The 23,476-nt window shown below is 32.0% G+C and overlaps 1 protein-coding gene and 1 pseudogene across 1 annotated transcript in view; one reads left to right on the forward strand and one right to left on the reverse strand.

Annotated features, from left to right (window-relative positions):
* NAV3 (neuron navigator 3) overlaps positions 1–23,476 on the forward strand; it is a 304,118-nt gene that overhangs the window by 226,458 nt on the left and 54,184 nt on the right. The window contains 6 exon segments of the mRNA XM_006923778.2: positions 3,693–3,734; positions 5,094–5,254; positions 8,686–8,874; positions 11,732–11,784; positions 17,138–17,161; positions 19,667–19,744. Coding sequence (XP_006923840.1) covers positions 3,693–3,734; positions 5,094–5,254; positions 8,686–8,874; positions 11,732–11,784; positions 17,138–17,161; positions 19,667–19,744 — 547 coding nt within the window.
* LOC112472495 lies at positions 5,687–5,809 on the reverse strand (annotated as a pseudogene).

The following is a 23,476-nucleotide window of genomic DNA, read 5'->3' on the forward strand; positions in this document are numbered from 1 at the left end:
TGTCTTAAAACTGCCACTTTTTCCCTAATGAACTCGATGTTGTTTGTTTCTTGACACACCTAAAGCTTTCAAAAACAGCCTTGGCTACATACCTTAATTGTGTTATTTGTGAAAGCTCAACTAGTCATTGAAAATGCTTGATACCTTTTTCTAAATTTTTGTTTAGTCTATAGTTGATGCTGACATATCATCTTTTTTTCAGACTTCCAGCCTTACTCCTAGAATCATTTTTTTAAAACATCAACTAAAGCCCTTACCTAGACTCTCACTAAAGTGTACCAGCTGTCCCTTAATCTAAGATTTTCCACTGTGCTCTTCCCTGTTTCTCTTCCCTTCGTGAAATGCAAAACCCAGAACAAAACATTGCTTACTTCCCACTTTACTTCCCACTCCCCTAACAATGGCACCGGGACAGCCGTGCAAATGAGACTTCCTCTTGATAGAAGAATTTTAAAGCTAACTGTAACACTGATGCTTGATACTTCTGGTGGACCGCTAATTACAAAACACATTTTTCCTCATAAATGAAAAGCTACTCCAGGAGAAACAAGACAAACAGCTGAGTGATAGAAACCAAAATGTAGGCATTTGCGTCCATTTCCCTTCTAGTTTTGTTATTATAGACAGCATATATAAATACCAATTGTATATACAAAAACACAGATATAAATATGTTTCATTTAATTTTTTATCTAAGAGGTTAGGCTTTCTACAACACCTTAGATTTGAGTTTCATCACTTTAAAGGCAAGTCGGTATCCTCGTGTGTCATTTTCAAAACTAACAAATCAAATTATATTGAAAATATGTTAACAACTTATAGTTTGAATGACTGTATCTTAGATTGTGTACGATATATGAGGAATCCAAATAACAGTTTTATAACCAAACCAAGCACATTGGTAATAGATTATTCTTAACTAATCACCCTCCAAAACACTGATTAATTTTTAATCATAAACGTGACTGCAACAAGTTAATCTATTTCTTTGGCATTCAGACATTCAGACAAACTCAAGTAACTGTAACCAAGCAACCCTCAAATTAAACCACATGATAAGTTGATAATTTTATAGATATAATATAAATGCAATGTTATTATTTTACTTTGATTTATATTTTAGCAGAAGTCAGTAAACATTTTTACTATAGAAATATACTGGCAAATATCCAGTTACTTATGCTTATCTCTTTAAGCAAATCTTTTTTTTTTTTTTTAATTGTTGTTCGGTCTTTGAAATAGACCAGTTTTACAAAGAGAAGTGTTCTGATATTAAAAATAGCCAGGGAAATAATTTTTCTAAAATAAACTTTAAATAACCTAATTTTGAATAAGTGAATGTTTTGCCCTTGATTCTTAGTAAAATGTATCGATGAATATTAATCTGTGAAAGGTGAAATACATTCACTGGTATAATATGTGATATAAGTATTAATAGTTTCTCCTACTAAATTACTGGATTGAAATAATTTTTGATATAAGAAGTTGTATATTTTTTTTCCTTGGGAACACAATTGAAAGCAGTGGTTTAGTCTAATCCTCTAATGTACATTTAAGAAAGTTTCTGATCCAGCGAAGAGAAAATCTGATCCTATCAGATCCTGACTTAATTATAATTAAACGGTCAGCAGAATGTTAGGAATGCTAAGGAAGCCAAAGAGCCATACCTGAAAGCATGCTAAAGTTTAAATGTTTAACATAAAGTAATTAAAAAGATGTAATAGAGATGTACGTAAGTTCATGACTTAACTGTTTGTTTATAATTTTAGAATACTTTATTAATATTCATGTTCCGGTACTATTAACTCAATAGTTTTTCATAATTTTTTTTTAATTCCTCTTCATTAAATGATCATAATATATAATAAAATAATAAATAAATGAATCAGCAAATATAATAATAAAACAAATTCATTAACAGTTTTCCCTGTAGCTGCTCTAGATCATTGGTGGTCCTTGCACCATGACCAGTTCACGTTTGTTTTGTTTGCTTTGTTTTTTGTGACGTAACCCAACTTTATAATTTAAAGTAATAACCAGCTTTAGAAGGTTCTGGCTAGTCTTTAAGTGTCAGATCTGGTAACCCTGCCTTCACTATGATGTACAGCATCTATTGGCCCTAGACAAACAATGACTGCTCTTCAGACGGTTGACTAAAATCCCCACTTCGTTCATTTCCACTGACCGCCTGGCCCTTGCAGGGATGAGTTTGTAATGCTTCAGGGTGTGTGGAACGTGTTTACATTATAAAATCATTACCATCCATATTCAAACAGATTTTTCTACTTAAAAGTTTTAGCTTATATTGGTAAATTTAAATATATTTTTTTCTGATTTTTCTTTCATTAAATATTTGCCTTATATAAACATAATTTTTATTCAGTTGATAACATTGGCAAAACAATGCCTATTTTTAATTTCCTCTGCAACATTAAACTTTAATAAATTTGCACACATGAAAGAGATAATCTTTAAAATGGCTTATAATCATATTAATGCTTTAGCACAACGTAGTTCATATTTAGCAGTTTCTCATATTTGTTCAGTATGATTCCTTTTTGTTTGTTTATCTACAATACTAAAAAAAACTTCTATAGTCAAGATATATACTAGAACTGGCTTCTATATAATACAGTAATTACCTTATATGGACATTCCCAATAAATAAAATTAAAGTTGTATAATGCCTTCTTTGGATGCTTTCTATTACAGTACTAAATAATAGAATACACACTGAAGAAAACATTTTAGCTTTGATACTGAGTGATTAACTTTCAAGTCATGTGTTTGCATTCATGTTATATCATCCCATTACGCATACACTGTGTATTTAATTTTGATCATTTAAGGTTTTAGAGAACTATAATTCTGCAAGTTCAAATTTTATTCCTTTGTTATCCACATGCCAGAGATTATGACATAAATCCCTAGGCTTGTCCCACTTAGTTGCTGAAACCCTTTTCCGCTAATTTTACAGAGGCCATTTCTCATTTTCTCCAGACACATTCTCTCATCTCTTTCCACAGCCAGTTGAAAATTCTTTATATGGAGATTGATACAACTTACAGCCTTTTAAATACCTAATTTATAATTTCCAAAAGTGGTATAGTTTAATTTCATTAAAATATTTAAATAAATGATGGTAGAAAAATTACTTTTCAAGCAGATATTATATTATTTTTTCTCATGTAAATAGGAATAAATCTGCTTTTTATTAAAATAATTTGAAGACAAAAATAAATATTAAACAGTGTTTACATCTTCTCTGTTCATTGGAACTTGTCAATTTAGCTTAGCTAAAACAGATCTATTTTATTTCCACCTTTATGGTTCTCCTGCATGTGAAATCACAGCAGAAGTCTAGTCAGTGGCAGAGGGAAGGAAAACCTACGTAACATTAGGTAAATAGAATCTAGAGAGGAATTATGTTAACATATGATTTAATCTATCTTCTATTAATCCAGTCACTAAATTATAATTGAATGGAACTGAGTTAGAAAGGAGCTCACATATGTTGCAGCAGTAGACATCTGGTCACTTTTGGTTGTCTTTTTTTCCAAAGAGTTATGCATTAAATATGTGTTACAAAAAGTTTATTTTGCATAGTTCAAACAGAAAACCATTTTTGTTGGATGTGTAATTCGGAAGTTTTGTTTACATTATGTCCTTAGGGGTTTTCTTTGTTTTAACAGCATGCAGCTTGACAGAAATACACTACCCAAAAAGGGACTAAGGTATATATTTCTCTCAGCACAATTGCTGCCTTTCTCTGTTGTTATATAAACTTTGTGTACTGTCTTTCTTCCTCTTTCCTTGTTCGTTTGCAATGAGGCACCTGATATTGAGGATGAAATCACTTTTAATCCTGATGTTTTCTTAGATCTGAAGAGCAGGTGAAATAGCCCTCAGGTAGAGATACCCATAGAGGCCAAGACTCAATAAATTAAGTCTAGTGTACATACCATTGGGGAGGAGGGTGAGCAACACATTTTGGTAGAATGCAGAAATCATTTCTAAAATTAAAATAAAATTAGCTTCCCTAACTTTTGCATCTTGGAGGCATATGCTTATAAAACCTCAAAACCCATGTAGTCTACAGATGTGGCCAGTTAATGTTGAAAGATGCTCTAATTTGAATCAAGGAAACATTTTTGTCATCAGAGGATAAATACTATAATTAAGGTATGAATTTTTAATGAATCCTTTTGGTAAAAAATTAAAAGCGTTTTAATTTCTGTTTTCCAAGATTGCTGGTATCAGATTAATTTAAATATGAATTAGGCTAGTATTACATAATCTCAAAATAACTTTCAGTTCATAAAAAAATAAAAATTTAATTCATGGCCATCCTTTACTGCACACTTTTATCTGAGGAGAAGATATGGAATGAACTGCTAATAAAGCTATAGCACTATACGAACATAAGAGGTTGACCTTTTTTTGGTAAGAATTTACTTACTCTGCTGAAATTGAGTACTGGCCAAATAGATCTTTCACATTATTCCTTTTCTCTCTAGTTCTTAGCAATAGTAAACAGCTTGCAATTATTCTATTTCAAGATTTTGTTCCAGAAATGTATATTCTAATAAAGTAAGACTATTTCTCCCTCTTTTATTTTAAAATCCAGACACAACATCAAGTGGCATTTTAATCAAATAAATATTTTTCCTTTAAAATAAAGCTGTTAATTTACGTTCCACTTCCTATGCTTTTTTGTGACCATCGCTCCAGTTCCTTTGGCCTCTGGCCTACTACTGTTCACCATTTTTAGTCTGTGTTTTCACCCTTTTAACATCCTTCCAAGCACTGCGCTTTTGAGTCCTTCTCAATGAACTTGGCTGTCTGCTCAATTGCTTATGATTTTCAACTACATATTTCACAAAAGCATAATTTTCTTTTCAAAAAAAAATTTTTTTCCTGTGAGATTCAGATGGTGTCATATCATCTGGAAGAATTAAGCAATTATAATTAGATTCAATCTGTTTGAGAATGTTGTTCAGTCTGAATAGTAAGCTCCTCTCAATTGTTTTCTTGTCCTGATATTGCCTTGCCCCTTTAGATATGCTTAAGTGCCCTAGCTTGCTGTTTTGCAGATATACTCCATCATCCCGGCAGGCCAGCCAAGACGAAGGCAAAGAGTGGCTGCGTTCGCATTCAACTGGGGGTCTGCAGGACACTGGCAGCCAGTCGCCTTTGGTGTCCCCTTCTGCCATGTCATCTTCTGCAACAGGAAAATACCACTTTTCAAACTTGGGTAAAATATTCTAAAACGTCAATTTCATCTCATTCCTTTCATGACCTACCCTCATGGGAGCCTTGGTAGTTCTCTATAAAAATTGTTTATTTAAAGAGATGATAAATATATATGGTGAGAGAAGGAAATTTAACTTTGGAAGGTGAACATACAATGCAATATACATATGACATATTATTGAATTGTACACTTGAAACCTGTACAATTTTATTAACCAATGTCACCCCAATAAATTTAATTTTGAAAAAGAGGCAATAGAGACACCCTAACAGTGTCTCATTTGTGTAATTGCATAATGTTCATGAAATAATTTCCAAGCACTATGCAGTTTTTTTTGTTGGTTTGTGTTTTTAAGGCGAAGTAACCCTTGGTTGACCTCACAGATCACAAGGACATTGTCAGTTTACAATCCCTTATTTTTTTTATTTTTTATGTCTACAGCGCCTGGTCTTCCTAGGTGGTCTCCCATCCAAGCACTAACTAAGGAGGCCCGACCCTGCTTAGCTTCCAAGATCAGACGGGATCAGGCTTGATCAGGATAGCATGGCCGTAGACAACACTATGCAGTTTATTGCTCATGACGACACTTGACATAGGTTTTATTTTATACTCTACAATCCAGAGGAGCACAAAGGTCATGTGACTTAGAAAGAAATCTCAGCATTTTTAAGAGCAGAGGCAGCAATTGATTCCAAAAATCTGACTCCAAGCATAGAGGTTTTCCCAGAGTCCTCTTAAAAATGACTAAAACGTATTCCTGTTTTTCCTTTAAAATGTTTTTTTACTTCTTCTAATAAAGCTAATTATCTATTTGTAGAAAAATAGAAAATAGAAATAATTATAAAGAAGAAAAAATGTAATCTTATGATTCCACGATCATTTCTTTCACTATTTTAAGTTAAAACTCTCCTTAGAATGCATATGAGAATTTGTTATGATAATATCTGGTGAACATTTTCAGATAAATGCGATGAAAAATAGATGACTAACTAGCTTAGCTATTGGGTTACTTTGGGCCTAGTATCATTTGTATGAAGTATAAAACCATTTGTATAAATGTTATAGAAAACACAGGGAAGAGTGACAAAATAATGAAAGAAGTCTAAACATGTCATTATTGTTTAATAGATCCAGTGCTATTAAAAGTAAATTTCTCTTCTGTAAAGTAATATATAAAGTATTCTCATTATTTTTTTCTCTTTTCACTTAAAAAAAATTCTAATAATGGACCCACAGATTGAATTCTTCAATAATTTGGACTTTTAATTTTTCTGCTCTTTGGAACAGTCAAGGTTGTTTCTTTCCTGTTATAATGCTTCTTGCTATGTAGAATAAAACTTCTAAATGAAAAATAATAATTTTTATCATGGTTCCATATGAGCTAATGAATTCATATCAAGCATCAAGTTTTTGTTTTTAAACCTACACAGTGAGGAGGCTTTTTTGCCTCATAATGGCAAAAAATGAATTGAAAATGTTTTATAAAATCATAAGAATATGAAACAAAATCTAATATTATGCAACATCTGAAACAAACCCAGTTCACCTAAAATGTTACGAGTTTACTAGGTGTCTCATGTCTCCTGTCAGTATTTTCATTAATTGGCATTAATTTGAATGGCTGACGCTTTGCTCCACTATTTTACCATTGTTATTATTTTAATTAAATTCATCTATTCAGTTATTCTCTGACAAAAAAAAAAAAAACCCTTACTATGTATGACCTTGGCAAAGTCGTTTAACCTCAATTTTCTCATCTGCTGAATGGATTCATAATACCAGGTCACATTGGGAGGAGTGACTGATCTAATACGTACGAAGACAAGAGACAGTAAGATTTGATGGACTCTGCTACGTCATTATTTTATGGGAAAGCATTTCTTACACTGTCAGACACAACTGCAGATTTCAAATTGATCTTATACTCTCACACCTCTCAGAATTTTCACTCATTGAGACATTAAGGAAGACCTTCACATATATATCAACACACTCTCATGTGCCTACCCAGATTTCATAAGTATATGTAGCTTCAAATCAGGTGTTATGAGATCCCTATGCTGTGTTATTTTACAAAGGAAAAAAAATGACTAATTTTAAAAACATAATATTTATTTTTAAAGAGTTTTTATTATATTTCTAGATCACCTGAACTTATATTTATTAGGCAAGACAGTGAGTACTATTAAAATACAATCAGAAATAAAAGTTACTTTATTAAAATTTTAAAAATATATCAAGTGTAACTATTTGGCTTGAATATGCATAGCATTGTCCTACAATTTTCTTTGGTCATTACTTGTTTTAAATTTGGTCATTACCTTTTCTGAATGAGCAGTAGATAAGTGACTATTACTAACATTTAACAGCTGCAGTATTCATGCTTTCTTTACTTTCTACTCATTAAAATATGTTTATAAACAAAGTTTTTAGAAATATTTCTGTAAAAAAATCACATATAACAAACCTTGGAAATTTAAGATCTCTGCAATTATGTCTCTATCAGTAAACTATGGGTAGGTAGCTGAGCCATTGCCAAAGTAAACTGTGATTTGTGTGCAATACCATATGTAAACAAAACAAATTTTGAGATGAAACTTCATTTACTGTTGTTGATCACAGTCCTGGTGAGGCATCTCAAACCTGGTGAGATTCACTGTCATCTTCCCATGAGTAATCACATTGCTCAGAATCAATTTTCCCCTTGCCACAAGGCTTACCATGTAGAAGCATTACTAATGCCTCCTGTCACCTCAAATACACTGCCTATGTATTTGATGGACACTTGTGCATACAGAGTGATGTTTAAATACCTTTGTATGGGAAGTTTCCATGTTTTTGCTTCCAAGGGATCCTCCACCTTGAATGCCCTTCTATCCCTTCTCTATATTCACCCTTCAAACCATTCAGAATTAACCCCTATCTCCTATACTCATGGAAGCATACAATCTGTCTGGAAGAGATCTACAACAAAACTCAAAACGATAGAGTCTCTAGGTGGAAACTTCAAAAGGTTCTTGGGAAATTTAGATTTCTTGTGTTTTCTTTCATTTTTGATTTTGCTTTAAAGTAATGCAATCTTCTCTAAAAAGAAACCTGCAGACTCTACAAAGACATTTTTTCCCTTCATATTGGCCCACAGAAAACACCATGTTATATTTCTACATAAACAATAGAGGTGGCTTGCTAGTTTTGTCTGTTATTGCTTTTGAAGTTGACATACAGCTTGTCATGAAAATGCTAGAGTAAAAGAGAGACTCCATGGTAACTGTTATCGAACATTTCAGAAGCAGACTCTTGGCTTACCTTAAATAGGGATATCCTATAAATTCGTTTCTGTAAGAATTGGGATCAAATTCTCAATTCTATCAACCTACTATTTTCATTATCTAATACCCAAAATAATAGGCTATGTGTGCTTTGTTTTGCAGTAAGCCCAACCAATCTGTCTCAATTTAACCTTCCTGGTCCCAGCATGATGCGCTCAAACAGTATTCCAGCCCAAGACTCTTCCTTCGATCTCTACGATGACTCCCAGCTTTGTGGGAGTGCCACATCTTTGGAGGAAAGGCCACGTGCTATCAGTCATTCAGGCTCATTTCGAGATAGCATGGAAGAAGGTAGGCATAGTGGGGGGTGAGAGGGGGGAATATAGAGGTTACTTTATTTAATTCTGAGATGAAAACTATCACATCCTCACATCACAAGGATTCCTGAAGAGTAAATAACTGAGTAAGTGTAATTCTCATTTGAGAAGCCCTAGTCTGTGTTACATTTTGTTTCTTTATGCCTTTGGAAATATGCCAGAAGTTCTTTAGATTAATACTTGGCTATAGAATAGTTAAGGATAAATTCAATGTTCTCATACAAAAATGCACATAATTTTAGAGACTGTCTGTCCTGATGTGTCAAATATCAGAGTGAATGTTTTGTTTGACATCTCAGTTAACCATAAAGATAAGTGAGGCAGAAAAATTATCTTAGGAAACCATCATAAGCTGCTGACATTTATTCTCAGAAATTCCCTCTTATGTGAGTTTTTATGTTATTTCTGAATTAATATTTTATCCTTTTCTTGCTTTATAAGTTACATTTCCTTATTCAATGCTATAAAATTCTCATCTGTTCTAATAAATGTCTTTGTAGTTGTAACATTCTGTGTGGATATAATAATTCTATATGAAAAACACAGGAGGCTTAATTGATGTTGTTTAAATGTATATAATTTTTGAGCCATATAACCTCAAATGTCAAATTTGATAATAATATTTAAGAGATTTTCCTCTTTGATTTAATTGATAATTTTTATGTACTCATAAAGAAAACTTGCGGCACTCATCAAACATAGCAGCTAAAGATAAAATAAAAATAAACATAGAAGTTCAAATTTATTAAAATAAAATCAAACATGAAATTAGCCTTACTATCTTAGTCCTTAATAATTATGTATAAAATAAAGGACTCCAGATCTTGAAACATACCAGGTCATCCATTTATTTGCAGTATGAACTTGAGCAAATTTCCTAACTGTATTACCCCTAATTTCTTCATCTATAATTTCACAGGTTTCTCATGAGGATGAAATTCAAGTACAGAATAGTTTTGTTCCTTTCTGTTTCCCTTTCCTAACTTCTTATTTGAGATACTTCCTAAACTATCATCCAACTAAAAGAATAGACAGCTATTACAATTTGCTCATGGTTTTCAGGTCACCCCTGTGCATTTAACGTTGCTAGCACTAAATCAGTAGACTACAACTGTCACTACTTTTTGGGATATTAACCAAACCACTGAGTTTAGTGTGATGGAGAGTGAATTATACTCTGACAGTATGCTGATTGCTGCAGTGTAGATAGACAAAAATATAACTAACTTAAAATGTTAAGTCATCATTTTTCTGAAATGGTTCTTCCACTCCCTTCAAAGACAGGCCTCTTACGATACTGTAAAATTTTTCTAAGTGTACTGATGCCTTTCTCTAATGCCTTATCTACAAATAGAATGTTGTTCATATGCTGAATGGTAGGAAATTCTGGCCTTCCGTGTATGAGGATTAAATAATCTGAATTGCTGAATGCTAGTTTAAATAGACAAGATGGCTCTTTGATGGCCATGCATTGAATAGTGAACTATTATAATTCTTAAATTGAGGTCTAGAATCAAGGAATTATCTAGACTAGAAAGATGGAAGGGACTTTATTGGTACCCCCGGCCCACTGCTCACAGTGAAAGATGAGGAAACTAAGCCATAAACTATAAGTCATAGAGCTATAAATATTAAGTGATCATAAGTAAATATTAAGAAATAGTAAGGAGCAAGAAAAGACTGAAAATGGCATCTCCTGATTCATTGTCTACCTTCCTTCTGGTACAACACACTAGTTCATGTCAGTGATCTCACAGGTTGAAAAAATGTGTGTGTGTTTTTTTTTTAAAGATGACTAGCATTATCCACATCTCATAGAATACTAGTATATGCACAGTTTTTCCAGTCTTCTCCAGACCAAGTTGTGGTACCATGCGCTCTTGTAGTACCTAATACATTGCTCTTGATAATATTTTTATTACTCTGTTGTAATTATCTTTTTAGTTTTCTATCTTTCTACTTTTTGAGTTCCTAAGATAGTGTCATTCATTTTTATAGTCTCAAGATCTAGCAAGGGACTGCCAGGTTGTGTGTGCTTAACTAATGTTTGTCTAATAGATAAATAAGCAGAAATAACTTTATATTATCCCACAATGAAAAGAGGAAGAACTTTTAAACAAATATAATTAAGCACGATTTTATCTATTTTGGGGCTTAATACTTTGGATGTGCAAAAATATAAAGTGATCTGTTAATAGTTTGAGATGGTATTTTGATATACCTAGATAAAAGACAATACGCAATTTCCATTCTTATTTTCAGTGACACCACCATGAAATAAGAAGTATTTTCTATTACTAGAACTACAAAAGAAACAATAATTATCCATTTTAAAAAGTATAATAAACTCATCACAGATAATGTTGAACTGGCAAGTTAGGTAAAATTATTATTTCCCTGAAAGTATATGGAGGAAAGTATTGAAAATGGCTCTTTGTTGTATAAAAATAAAATCAAATAAATAAAATACATAAAGTTTTTTTAAGTTTAAAAGTTTATGGCAACTTTATTTCAGGGTTCATGATTTTCTGATTATTAATTATGTTGGAGTTTACTACAATTTTCAGTATGTGCAAAGCATGCTTAAAGGGCTTGTACTTGTCAATTCCTCTCTATAACATGATGAAGATGGTATGTTAGGGGGTAGATATGAGACCTTTTCATTTCTCAACAATTGATCTCTAAGAAATGGCAGCAGATTTATTCTCAAATTCTCATGTCCAGCGGTTATTGTTTTATTTCTCTAACCACTTATTCTTCACCCTTTAGTAAAGGCCTCGTATTCCTGAGCAGACTTTATTATTTTACCTCTTGTTTTTTGCTTTCTCTAGTTCATGGCTCTTCATTATCACTGGTCTCCAGCACTTCATCTCTTTACTCTACAGTAAGTATTGGCTGTTAAGAAAAAGTTCCTGCCTTTGCCAAGCACATCAGTGATTAAATCGATTGATGTTTACAGAGAAGTTGCACAATGAAATAAGGGCATGTTCTAAGCTCTTGCACACCAGCTAAGCTGGCAGGTGCTATACCAGCTCTTTTGTGGTCCACTTACATGTGCTTCCACTTGACTTTTGTATACTCATTATAATCAGTATGTGGAAGGAGAACTGAATTTCATAAAAGCTGTTGGGGTATAATTTGGAATCCCTGAAATCATGCATTATGCTCTACTACACTTTTATAATATTGACTAGTTTTCCTTGTTCAGTTCCCTGAGCCATGGTATTCCCTGGCACTTGTTCTATGGTATTTTATCCATTTTATTTTATTTTTTAAAGTTTACTTTTTGAGAAGACTGTGACAAAGGATGAGTCCTAAAAGGCTTAGAGAGTTTTTAATAATCTTCTGAAGTAGCATATGATTTTTGAAACTTTATTTCTTAAGAGAGAAATGTCAGTGTATCAACTTATTTTCTTAATAAGTAAAATCATGTTTCATGTTTGCCAAGGTGAATTTTCTGTCTAAATAAAATTTCATTTTTTTAAAAAAAATATATTCTAGAGGAATTTATATTTTACAAGAGTTCCTTCATGCCTATGTAACAATGAAGTATATTTAGTTTACTGAATCTCACCGAAACTTGAATACTATGATTCCTGCATTCAAAGTTTAATGAAAAGTTCACAGCCTTGGCTGTTAACTGAGCAATTAAGCATTAAGAGCAATACTAATTTTCATTAGGTTCGAATGTTATGTCCCTCTTTTTATGAGTTCATCTTCATATCTGTTGCTTTATATAGCACTCAAGATTAGACAATCATTGGCAGAGACGATATTTTTCTGTTACCTCTCCTTTTAATAATTAAAATTGCCAACAGATTTTATAAATGAAGAAATCACTATTAGTGTTTAGATAAATCTACTGGTTAAGCAAACAGATAATGAAATGTGAGAAATGTGAAAATGTATTGGGAAAAATGCATAAGAGAAATATGTAAAGATTTAATGTCCCTCTAGTTGGGCAAATGCCTCTGCTTATCAGGGAGATGTGTTCAGACTCAAACCATTGCAACCGAAGTCCCTATATAACATCAAAACATGCAATGTTATTATAATCATATTTTAAATGTATACAAATATATACAAAAGCAACGTTTGGATAAAACCACCTTGATGAAGCTTAAGAAAGACTCTAGAATAAAAAAGCGTGGATTGAAGAAAAACAGATGGCTAATTAGTACATAGGCCAATAGACCTTTCTGTGATAATAAAAATGTTCTATATCAGCACCATCTAATACAGTAACCACATGTGGCTATTTAAAGTGTGTCTGATGTGACAAAGGAACTGAATTTTTTATTTTAATTAATTTTAATTTAAATAAGCGCATGTGCCAAGCCGCTACTATGTTAGATATTGCAGGTACATAGAGAACAAAGAGGGATACATTTCTAGATATATAGGATATATACATACATTATATATATGTCATATGGGATATATGTCAAAACAATAAAGACAAGGAGGAAGCAGAAATGAGAAGTGTATTAAGAGTACAATATGAAATTGAAATAGATTAAAATAAAGAGATTATAAACACATACTTATAGGTCAACATTTAGAGGTGAATTAGGTCCTGGTGTTAAGTGTGAAAGGGATGGATTAGGTGATTGAGCCATATGAGAAGGTGATATTATTAGGAAATTAGTAACTTAAATAGTATTAGAAATGATAGACATCATATACTTGAATTGACAAATAACATAATAAAAACAATTCAAAAATACATATTTTGGGGGATTAAGAAAGAAAAATTAAAGATGATGAGTCATTCTCTTTAAACCCCTTTATCATCCACTGAGGTTTAATTAGCAATGATAGAATATCTGTGAAAGTGTTTTCCAAACCATGAAGTAAAAAGATAATTTACCATTATTTTCCATGCCTTCTTAAGGACTCTGGATAAAAATTCCATTAATTTGCATTCCTGACTGACTCTATCAGTAATTATTGTGTGCTATCAAGCAAGTTGCTAAATTTCTTTGGACTACACCTATAAAATAAAATTGGAAAATAACAGACAGATCTATCCCATGATTTTTCTGCAATAATTAGACAAGATCAGGGACGTTGTATATCATAAATTACAACAAAATTATAAATTGCATGGTTCTTGGAAGCACCATTTATATCATAGTCTACATGTAATTGCATCTTTTGAAGTTACGCAGTGCACAACTAACACAGCTGTGCATGGGGTTCCTTTGTAAAGTAAGTAGTGTTCAGGGGCAAAAAGTTTCCTTATTTTGCAAGAATATTAAGCACTATCTCTTCTTATTAGGTAACACATTGCTCACATTAAGCCTGAGTATAAATCACATTGACTCTAACACTCTCACTTATACAGTTTATGGAATTGCATATTTTGCTTAAAAATATTAAAACAAACTAAGATGGCTTGTTGCAAAGAACAACAAATCCCGTAAAATCACCAGTCTAACAAATCCCATTGGAAGGGTTCTTTCTTCACATGTAGCTCTATTAGAGTCTCTATAAATTGTAATTTGGTAAAATTTTTCAAATGTATCTTGTTATAAAGTTATGTAAATTACCTTCTAGAATTCTTAAGCAGAAAGATTTCAGGGAGATTGCAAATTGGTGGGAAGTCACAGGCCAGATCTGCCAGATTGTTACCTCTGACAAATTCAGGGTTTGTGTGTTTTAATCCAAACCAACATTGTGAAATCTGGAGCATTTACCTAAAAATACAATTTTTAAACTTTCTTTAAAAAAATAACCAGAATGTCTAAAAATGCTTAAATGAAATGTTTCCAGGTTTACAGTCATCTGGCATTACCTCCCTTTAGATACTGATGTGTGATTTCAGGCAAGTCGTAGCCTCCATCACCTATTCTTTTCTTCCTGAAGTTGAGTTTGGGTTGTTGGTTATTGTGTTATTGCATTTCTCATAGGAAATGAATACCCCTCTTTATCCATATATTTATGAAAAGCTGGAAAATAAAAGATAGCCTGGGAAGGCTATGGAATTTTATTTTTAGTACCCAGAACCCTTTTTATTCTTTATATGCCTGGTCTTATTATGCATTTATATTTTTTATCCTTGCAATAGTTGTTCTTTGGTTTGCTATATATTAAAAACTTTATTGAACCTGATTTGCACTTGGAGTCTAATATGTGTTGGTTTTTATAAGAGCAAGGACCATGTTTAGTTCATCATGGATCCCTTTAGTATATTTACTAACACATAGCCAATACTAAAGTGAATATTTTTTTAATTAGTAAGTTCGAATGGATGAATGAATGGCAAATTAATGGCTTACAAAATAAAGAATCATCTGATATAATTTTATTCAGGAAAGGTGTTTTATATTGTTTCCCATCCTTCAGGACATTGGGCCTGCTTCAAAACCATCATTTAAAAGTGACACATAATCACATTGCCTTATGATATCATTAATCCCATGCCTAACCCACTGAAAAAAATACTAATATTCTCGTTCATTGCTTCATCTTTATGGTAACACCTACCTAGCATTAATAACCAAGGGTATGAAAGAAGGCAAGATTAAAGAAAAAGGTAGTTCTGAAAAATCAGTAACAAAAAAAGTCATTATATACAGTAATGAAAAAGTCAATATATATTATATATTATATACAGTGTATAGGATATATAGGAATAATATGGAATAATTGTGCTTATAACTAATATATGTCATTTATCTAGGGCATTTTTATGAAAAAAATGTGACTATTTCTTGACTATTTAGAAAATAGAATACACTGATTATTTTAAGTATTCATTATTTATGATCAGTTTCATAGTCTTAGCAAACATTGAAGCAGGATTTGCGCAGAATAAACTGGAAATAAATATGCAAAGTACTAGGGAAACTGAATAGTCATAGTTAATTGTGCCATATGTCTTAAAACAAACAACCTCTAGCTTTCTTTTGATTTTATGAAATTTGTATTTTAAAATTTCTTCTCTACTTATGGTTCAAAAACTAAGCTATATATGAATGCTTGAAATTATTAAAATTAAAAGAAATAAAATCTTCACTTAAAAACTAAAGTTGAGATGTAAAATATTCAAGCTTTATGTTAGCATTTATTTTTAAACAGTTTTCTTCTAAAGCCTATTAGGATTCTACTTCTTAACAATCTTTTATTTAACCACTATATTACTAACTATACATTATTTTTAAGAGTCGAGAAAATATAGGAAAAACAAAACTCAAGAGATGCTTACATATAATAACTCAATGTTTACTTTGTTTTATATTATGTTTCCGGAGGAAAAGGAGACATAAAAAGTGATACAAGTATTTCATCAATTAATCAGGAAATATTCCAAAAGATGAGAGAGGAAATACGAGATTGTTTTTTAGATTGTTTTTGGATCTGCTCAAGGCAATGAGCAAGCTTGTGCTACTTTGTGATATTATACATTCTCCAGCTTTTTCTAGAATGAGAGAGCTTCCCAAATGTAATGGTGCACATAATTCATATTCTGGCATTTGCAGCCCAGCACAAAGAAGAAAAACAGAACTAGGAGTTCTCTGCAGTTGAGGCCAAACATCCTACAAGTCCCTAAAGCAGTCCTCATTTCCATATTCTGTGTAAAGGAAGATGTTTGTCAGCCACTTTTATCACCAGCTTCATGCTGGATGTTTTAGTGTTTTGCTACTTGCAGCCAAATAAATTTAATTAACTATCATTAGGAAAAGTAATAGAAAATAGAAACTATTAACCTGATGGTTTTCAAGTTATCAGTAAAGGTCAATGTTTTTCTTCAAACTTTTTTTGGAAATCTTTATGATCTGTCAATCACAGAATAAAATTCTGACTCCTGACTATTGGCTGAAGATCCCTATAATTTTAAAATTCAATTTTTTTTTCCTGTACTCATCTTTTTTAGAGTATAATTTTAAAACTATTTTGTTTTTTGTTGCTTATGGTCTGGATGTTAGAGTAACACTATCTTTTAATTCTGTCCTTTGCTTTCAAGGCATATTATATAACCATGAATCAAATAACCTATATTTTTCAAATACTGTATGGTTCATGTATAAAGAAATATTTATTTTCAATCCTAAAGGTTTTTGTTCTTGCTATTTTAATTTAATAATGTTATGCATTTTACTATAGTCTTAGGTTAGATTATAACATTTTTAAATACAGAATATAATATATAATAATTTTACTCATATACACTTGTGAAATGAATTGACATTAATTATTTATAGTTAAATTATTTTGCATTTTCTCTTTTACAGGCTGAAGAAAAGGCTCATTCAGAGGTAAAAACCTTGTAGCATTTTTATATTTGTCTACTCTTAACATTTATGATGAAATGAGTGTTTCTACCACTAGAGGGCTCTGTGATACAATAGCATGACTACTGCACTGAGGGTAGAAATAATAGTTGATAGAAGGTCTTGGATATTTCTTTTCTCTTAAAAGAAAATGAAACGTAGTTCTTAGAAGCAAACTCACCTCTTGCATACTAGATTGGAGTCTTAGCTCAACAACTAATAAATTGTCTCTAGTAACAAGCACTCATTAAATTTTTGATCAAAAAATGAATGTGTGACCTTTCTTTTTTATTAGAGTCTCTTTTCCCACTGCCTGTGAGACTAACTGCATGGGATTAAGGAAACTTGAATTTTAAGCACCCAGACCTCCATAGCACAAGCTACCAGCACACCAGTCCAGCTGTTTGGTGGCAGGACCTCCATAGCACAAGCTACCAGCACACCAGTCCAGCTGTTTGGTGGCAGGACTAATCACCACTTGTCTAGTGTGATATATTGTTCTAATGACACACATTTCACAAATACACACTTCTTTGCAAGTATATGTAGATCAGATTGCAACCTGGAGAGAATATTCTTTTCCTTTCCCTTTGTATAACAGTTGTCCTGGCCAAGGAGAGCAGGGGAACTTTAATTAGACCTTTACTCAAGGTGCAGTTAATAACTCTTTGATTGGTTTACACTGAGGCAGTCAGACCACAGAAAATAAATATCTTGGCAATAGTCCCTGCAAAGAAACTTTCCTTTGAAGTGATATTTTTATTAGCCTTTAATGTAAAATTTGTGCTGTGTTTAAAAATATTAGAAAGGTATTGATTATACTAGTTTGATCTTTATAAAAAGTGAATGCGGTTTTTTAAAAACCTATTTTATTTGCATCGTGTACAAATAGCAAGGCTTCTAACATTGTTCATAATATAGGCTACGGAGGTATAGAAATGCAACATTTACTTGCTTTACTAGCAGTTATCCAACCCCCCTTTTATCATTGATGCCCCATAATGTGTCATGGTTTTTAAAAAATAGTATATAGTACTTTAAATTTTCCTGGATTATATTTTAAAGGTAATAGGATAATGTTATGGAGACTATTAATTTCAGAAGGCCTATTTGAATTTGGTTTAAGAATAAAATGAATTCTCTGCCTTCTGAGACTGTGGTCATCATCATATGAATTTAACTTAAATTGGGGCTAGGATATATCTCTTTAAAAAACAGACATGAAATGGAATCATATTTGCTGAAATTATAAAAATGTCCTCTATCTCTGTTTCCAGCTTATAGTTCACTTCTTTTTTAGAGTCTCTCAATATTGACCACTGTTTCTTCTCCACAAAAAAATTGAATGTGAAGGAAAATTATAAAGAGACAATTGATGAACTGTATCAAGAATGCTCTGAGACAGTATTCTAAAAGTCCAAATACAACAAATGAAGATTTGTTGTACTGAGACAGTATTCTAAAAGTCCAAATACAACAAATGAAGATTTGGTTTTGAAAAAATGAGAATCATCAGAGTAGAATGTTTGGCATCTAAGTAACTGAAATTCCTTGAAATCAGAAGTATACTTGTTGACTTATATTTTACCCTTACTAATCATTGTTTATATTTCATAGCAACATGAGACATGCATATTAAACTGTGGAAGTGCTTAAATTAAAATTTTAATTATGATATCATATACTCTTAGCTTTCTATGGCTCAGTTTTGAGTGTGAACTTAACTAAAAAGGGAAACATTTTAGCATATTTATTTTGTTGGTTTATCTAGTTATTTGCACAGTATTACTGATTTTCTCCTTATTTTTAAACTATAGATAATCTATAAAGCATTTCTGTACTGAGCTAATAGTTACTCACTGAATAAAGGATATAAATAAAGGTAATAAATATTTTAGAAAGCCTCTCTGAGTGTTAGTCATGAATAGTCCAGCCAATAAACTTATTTTCAAATATGGAATCATTAAATGCTGATTTAGAGCCAACTTTCAGTGACTGCAGGATATTCTACGACTCTGACTTGCCAAATTACAGAAATTAAAATAAATATACCAAAAAGCGGATAAGAAAATAACGTGAGTATTTTTTGCTAAAAAGGAGCCAGGAAAATTTGTGTATGTATATTTATCTTTTAAAAAGAAAAAAATTTACCACCTGAGTTTTATTGCCACAAATTTTTAGAGGTAGAAGAATCAATAAAAAAAAGTAAACTGATTCTTGAGTGAGGCAAAGATGGCAAATGGAAAAAGTAAGCATCTCTTAATTTGCAGATTTGAGTCCCAATTTGAACATAGTCACCCCTCTTCTTATAAGTGGCATTTGATTGTTACAGTGCAGCTAGTATTCACATTTCTTTATTTCAGGAATTGATGCTGATGCAGTGGAGGTAGAATGAGCTAACTACAATATCTTCTTTCTTGGATTGAATTATAGTTTTAAGTCAAAATCTACTAGCATATTAAATTCATTTTTTTTTTAAATTACATTCAGCAAATCCATAAACTGCGGAGAGAGCTGGTTGCATCACAAGAAAAAGTTGCTACCCTCACATCTCAACTTTCAGCAAATGTAAGTCGCTCTTAAATTTTTTTCTGTAGTAAAACAGATTTTTATATAGTAAATAGGATAATTTTAGTAAGAGAATTACAAACTTTAAATGTCCGAAATTATACAGACTTAAGGCATTAAATAGTGAGACTCATATAAACTTTTCTGCACAGTGGGTAATACAATGTAAACCCAAATTAATAAGGAATCATAATGTGGTTAAAATGGCTTTTTGTTTCTTATAAGGTTGGCAACAAATATTAGCAACAGCTACAAGATTTATTTCTTTTCTTGTTTTTATCACTCCCCATACATTTAGACTCTCTCAAGCCACAGTACTTTACTATGAGGACTGATAGTGATGAACTTTGGAAGATAAAAAAAATTCATGTGCCTCCCTTCCTTCAGTATAATTTTATTAGACAATTAGTTAAGTATTAACTTAGGTCTAAATTTGGGTCTAAACTTGGCTATATTGTAAATGAGACATAGTTCTCAGCAACCTTGGCAGCCTTCTCGTAGCAGTTTAAGCAGCTGAGAATGGCAAAAATGATGAAGATGAAGACCATCAATTACATTAGCATTTATCGAAAATCTTTCAGTGTGCCAAGGAGTTCTCAGAGTAGATGTAGAATAATAAAGGAGAATATGTGGCATTGTGCCTAGTCCTAAGGAACAACAGTGTTAGAAGCAACAGTGGGGGGTAAGGAAGCTCCTGCTAATTTACCATATGTCCTGCCACCTTCACTCAACATTAATCTGCTTAGTTCCACTGCGTAGCTTTGGGCCTGTTGCCTGCCTCACCACTCTCTGCTCTCCATTGAGTTTTTCCATCTCCAAGATAAAGCCTGACAGAGCAAAACTGAGCAGGTATAGGCCCACTGGGGATGCCTTGAATAAGAAAAATTTTAAGATTAAAAATTATGGTGTAATATAACTTTCACAGTATATAAGTACATCATGTCACTCACAATGTATTCATTTTAGCACTATATTTGGATTGATTTGATCTTTTCAACTTGGGAGACTCACATTAATTTTGGATTGACTATGTTTATGTTTTATAGATGTTGTTAGGGTATTCTTAAAAACAATAGTAGGTTTTAGAGACTTGTTTAGGCAACCCTGGAAGAGAACAGTATTATATAATCTATAGTTTGTGTCTAAGAATAACTCTCAAAGAAATAGTTGAAAATCAACTGTAAATTGTATACAATAGGTTAGAGGTATAGGAGTATAAAACACTCATGTCTAGGTTCCTGAATTTTTACTCAGAGGACACATTACAATGTAAATGCCAAAAACACACGAGATTGCGTTTACCTGCAGTGAAAAAGGCTCAAAGACAGACCTTATGCATTGAATAGTCAAGATACTTATAGATGACTTAAGCGATTACTTATGGTTTTATTTTATTTTGTAAATGACTCTCATGTGGATTTATATATTCAGATATTGGAATAATAAGTTCCTGCTATCCATAATGGAATTTGGGCCTTTACAAAGTAATTTTTAAACTATGTCCATTTAAAAAGTAATACATGCATATTGTATTAAAAAGAAAAATTGAAACTAAAGAAGTATTTAATAAAAAAATATTGTTTGCTTTTTTCCATCTGAGACTCCCATTCCCACTTACGGATATTGACTTCGCGTGTCTCCTTTTAACATTGTTCTTTTATGTACCCATAATTACATATATGCAATATCCATTTGGAAGGCTATACACATACACACACACACACACACTCATGAGAAACCTAATTCTAACATAGGGGAGCTGTCTTAGGGTCTACTTTGTGCCATTGTTTGAAAAGGGCAAACATTTTAAAAACATGTCAGCCATTGGCTATCTAGCACTTCTCTACAGCTATGCATGCCACACTATTTTCACAGGGTTTCCATGACTTTGGAGTAGGTATTCTCAGCTGAGAATTGATATGACCATCAAAAGGTGAACATTGGTTCTTGTGGTGAAAACACACTTACCCTTTTTATGTATAAAGCACAGATATACAGAGAGTATAAAAACAGGTATCTAGTATACCTGTGGTATCAAAATGACATGGAGGAAGGAGACAATTAGGAAAAAAATATCTATAATCTCTCCCTAGGAGGCAATAATTAAAAAAAAAAAGTAAGAAACAGAATTAGAGGAAGTAGTGCCAAATAGATGATATTGTTTAAAAAGTGCTAGTCTTGGCAAAAAAGTCCAAATATCTCCAGCTTCCCTAATGTATATCTATGTTATCATTAGTAGTACGCTTTACGCATGGATGGGAACTTAATCTTTATCCTATTTTGCATGATTTTTTTTATTACTTGATAATGCATTTTAGAAATTTTCTCAAATTATCTCAAATCTACACAAAACCCTTTGGATAGAAGCTTTATTTTTTAATAATGAAAAAAATTGGAAATGTTCCTCAATATTATAGACTACTACTCGGCTGCGAAAGGATGTGAACTATTTGTACACACAACAATGTGGATGGATCTCCAAGTTCACTCTAAACTGAGTGGAAAAGGCCAATTTCAAAAGGTCACATACTATATAATTTCATTTGTATAACATTCTAGAATGACAAAATTATAAAAATGAAGAACAGCTTAGTGGTTGACAGGGATTAGGGATGTTGGTTACCTTTCTCCCTGCGAGGTTAGTGTAACTATAAAATGGTGTCAATAGGGAGAGCTTTATGGTGAAGAAATAGTTTTGTATCTTGACTGAGGTGATCATTTCATATGTGAATTTACATATTTTATCAATACTGAATTCCTGGTTTTGATATTCTACACTAATTGTGTAAGATGTAACCTTTGTGGGAAGCTAGATGAAGGAGTACAGGAGTCCTTTCTATACTTTCTTTGCAACTTCTTGTGAATCTACAATTATTTCAAATTAAAAAAAAAAGAAAACACCTAAAGATCTACCACAATTTTTGAAAGAGATGTCTACTTTTTAATTTCTTAGGTATTTCAACCTCATTTCACCATTTAGTGCTTCTGTATAGAATGTCTTCACTATAAGTCAAAAAATTTTTAATCTTGTACAGTTCCTATTTGGAGGTAGAAATAAGCCTTTTATTTATTAGTTTATTCAGACCACAAGTAAACTCTTACCTTTTGGTTAAATGGGATCACTACAATGATTATTATTTATAGAAGTATAATAACCATGATTTATAAGGATGAATTACGAGTTTGCTCCTGCAGAAAATATTAACTTATTTTTTTAATTTAGAAATAATTTTAAGTATACATCTATTCATTTTTACTCAATACATGAATAATTCTATGAGGACTTAAATGATTTTCCTTAATTTGGGATATTTTTTATAATTGATGTTTCATGTGTTTGAACCTGGAATGATTATATTTATATGGAGTCCACACAATAATGCATGTTTTAATATTTAAATTTGAAACTTACATGCTTCTCTGCTAAAATGCTTTTATTACCCCTCTGTTAAATGGGGTAGTGTTAAATCAGAAAGATATCCAATGAGCTCACCTCTCATTTGACTGGCATAGTCTAACCTGCATTTAGTAGAATGTGAACTGAGTCTTCCCACCCACTTGTGAAGTTCTCTGATCAGAGCTGCATAAAGCCCTAAGACTCTTTGTAAAGCTATTTCTACTAGGATGTCTTTGGAAAGCAGAGAGGGTATGTGAGCACTAGGACTTCCCTGAATCAATAACCCACCAAGGGACAAAGAAAACAGGAACCCCAGAAGCAGAGACAACTGCAAA

This window comes from Pteropus alecto, unplaced genomic scaffold, assembly GCF_000325575.1.
Source record: "Pteropus alecto unplaced genomic scaffold, ASM32557v1 scaffold76, whole genome shotgun sequence".
In the NCBI taxonomy this organism is placed as follows: Eukaryota; Metazoa; Chordata; class Mammalia; order Chiroptera; family Pteropodidae; genus Pteropus; species Pteropus alecto.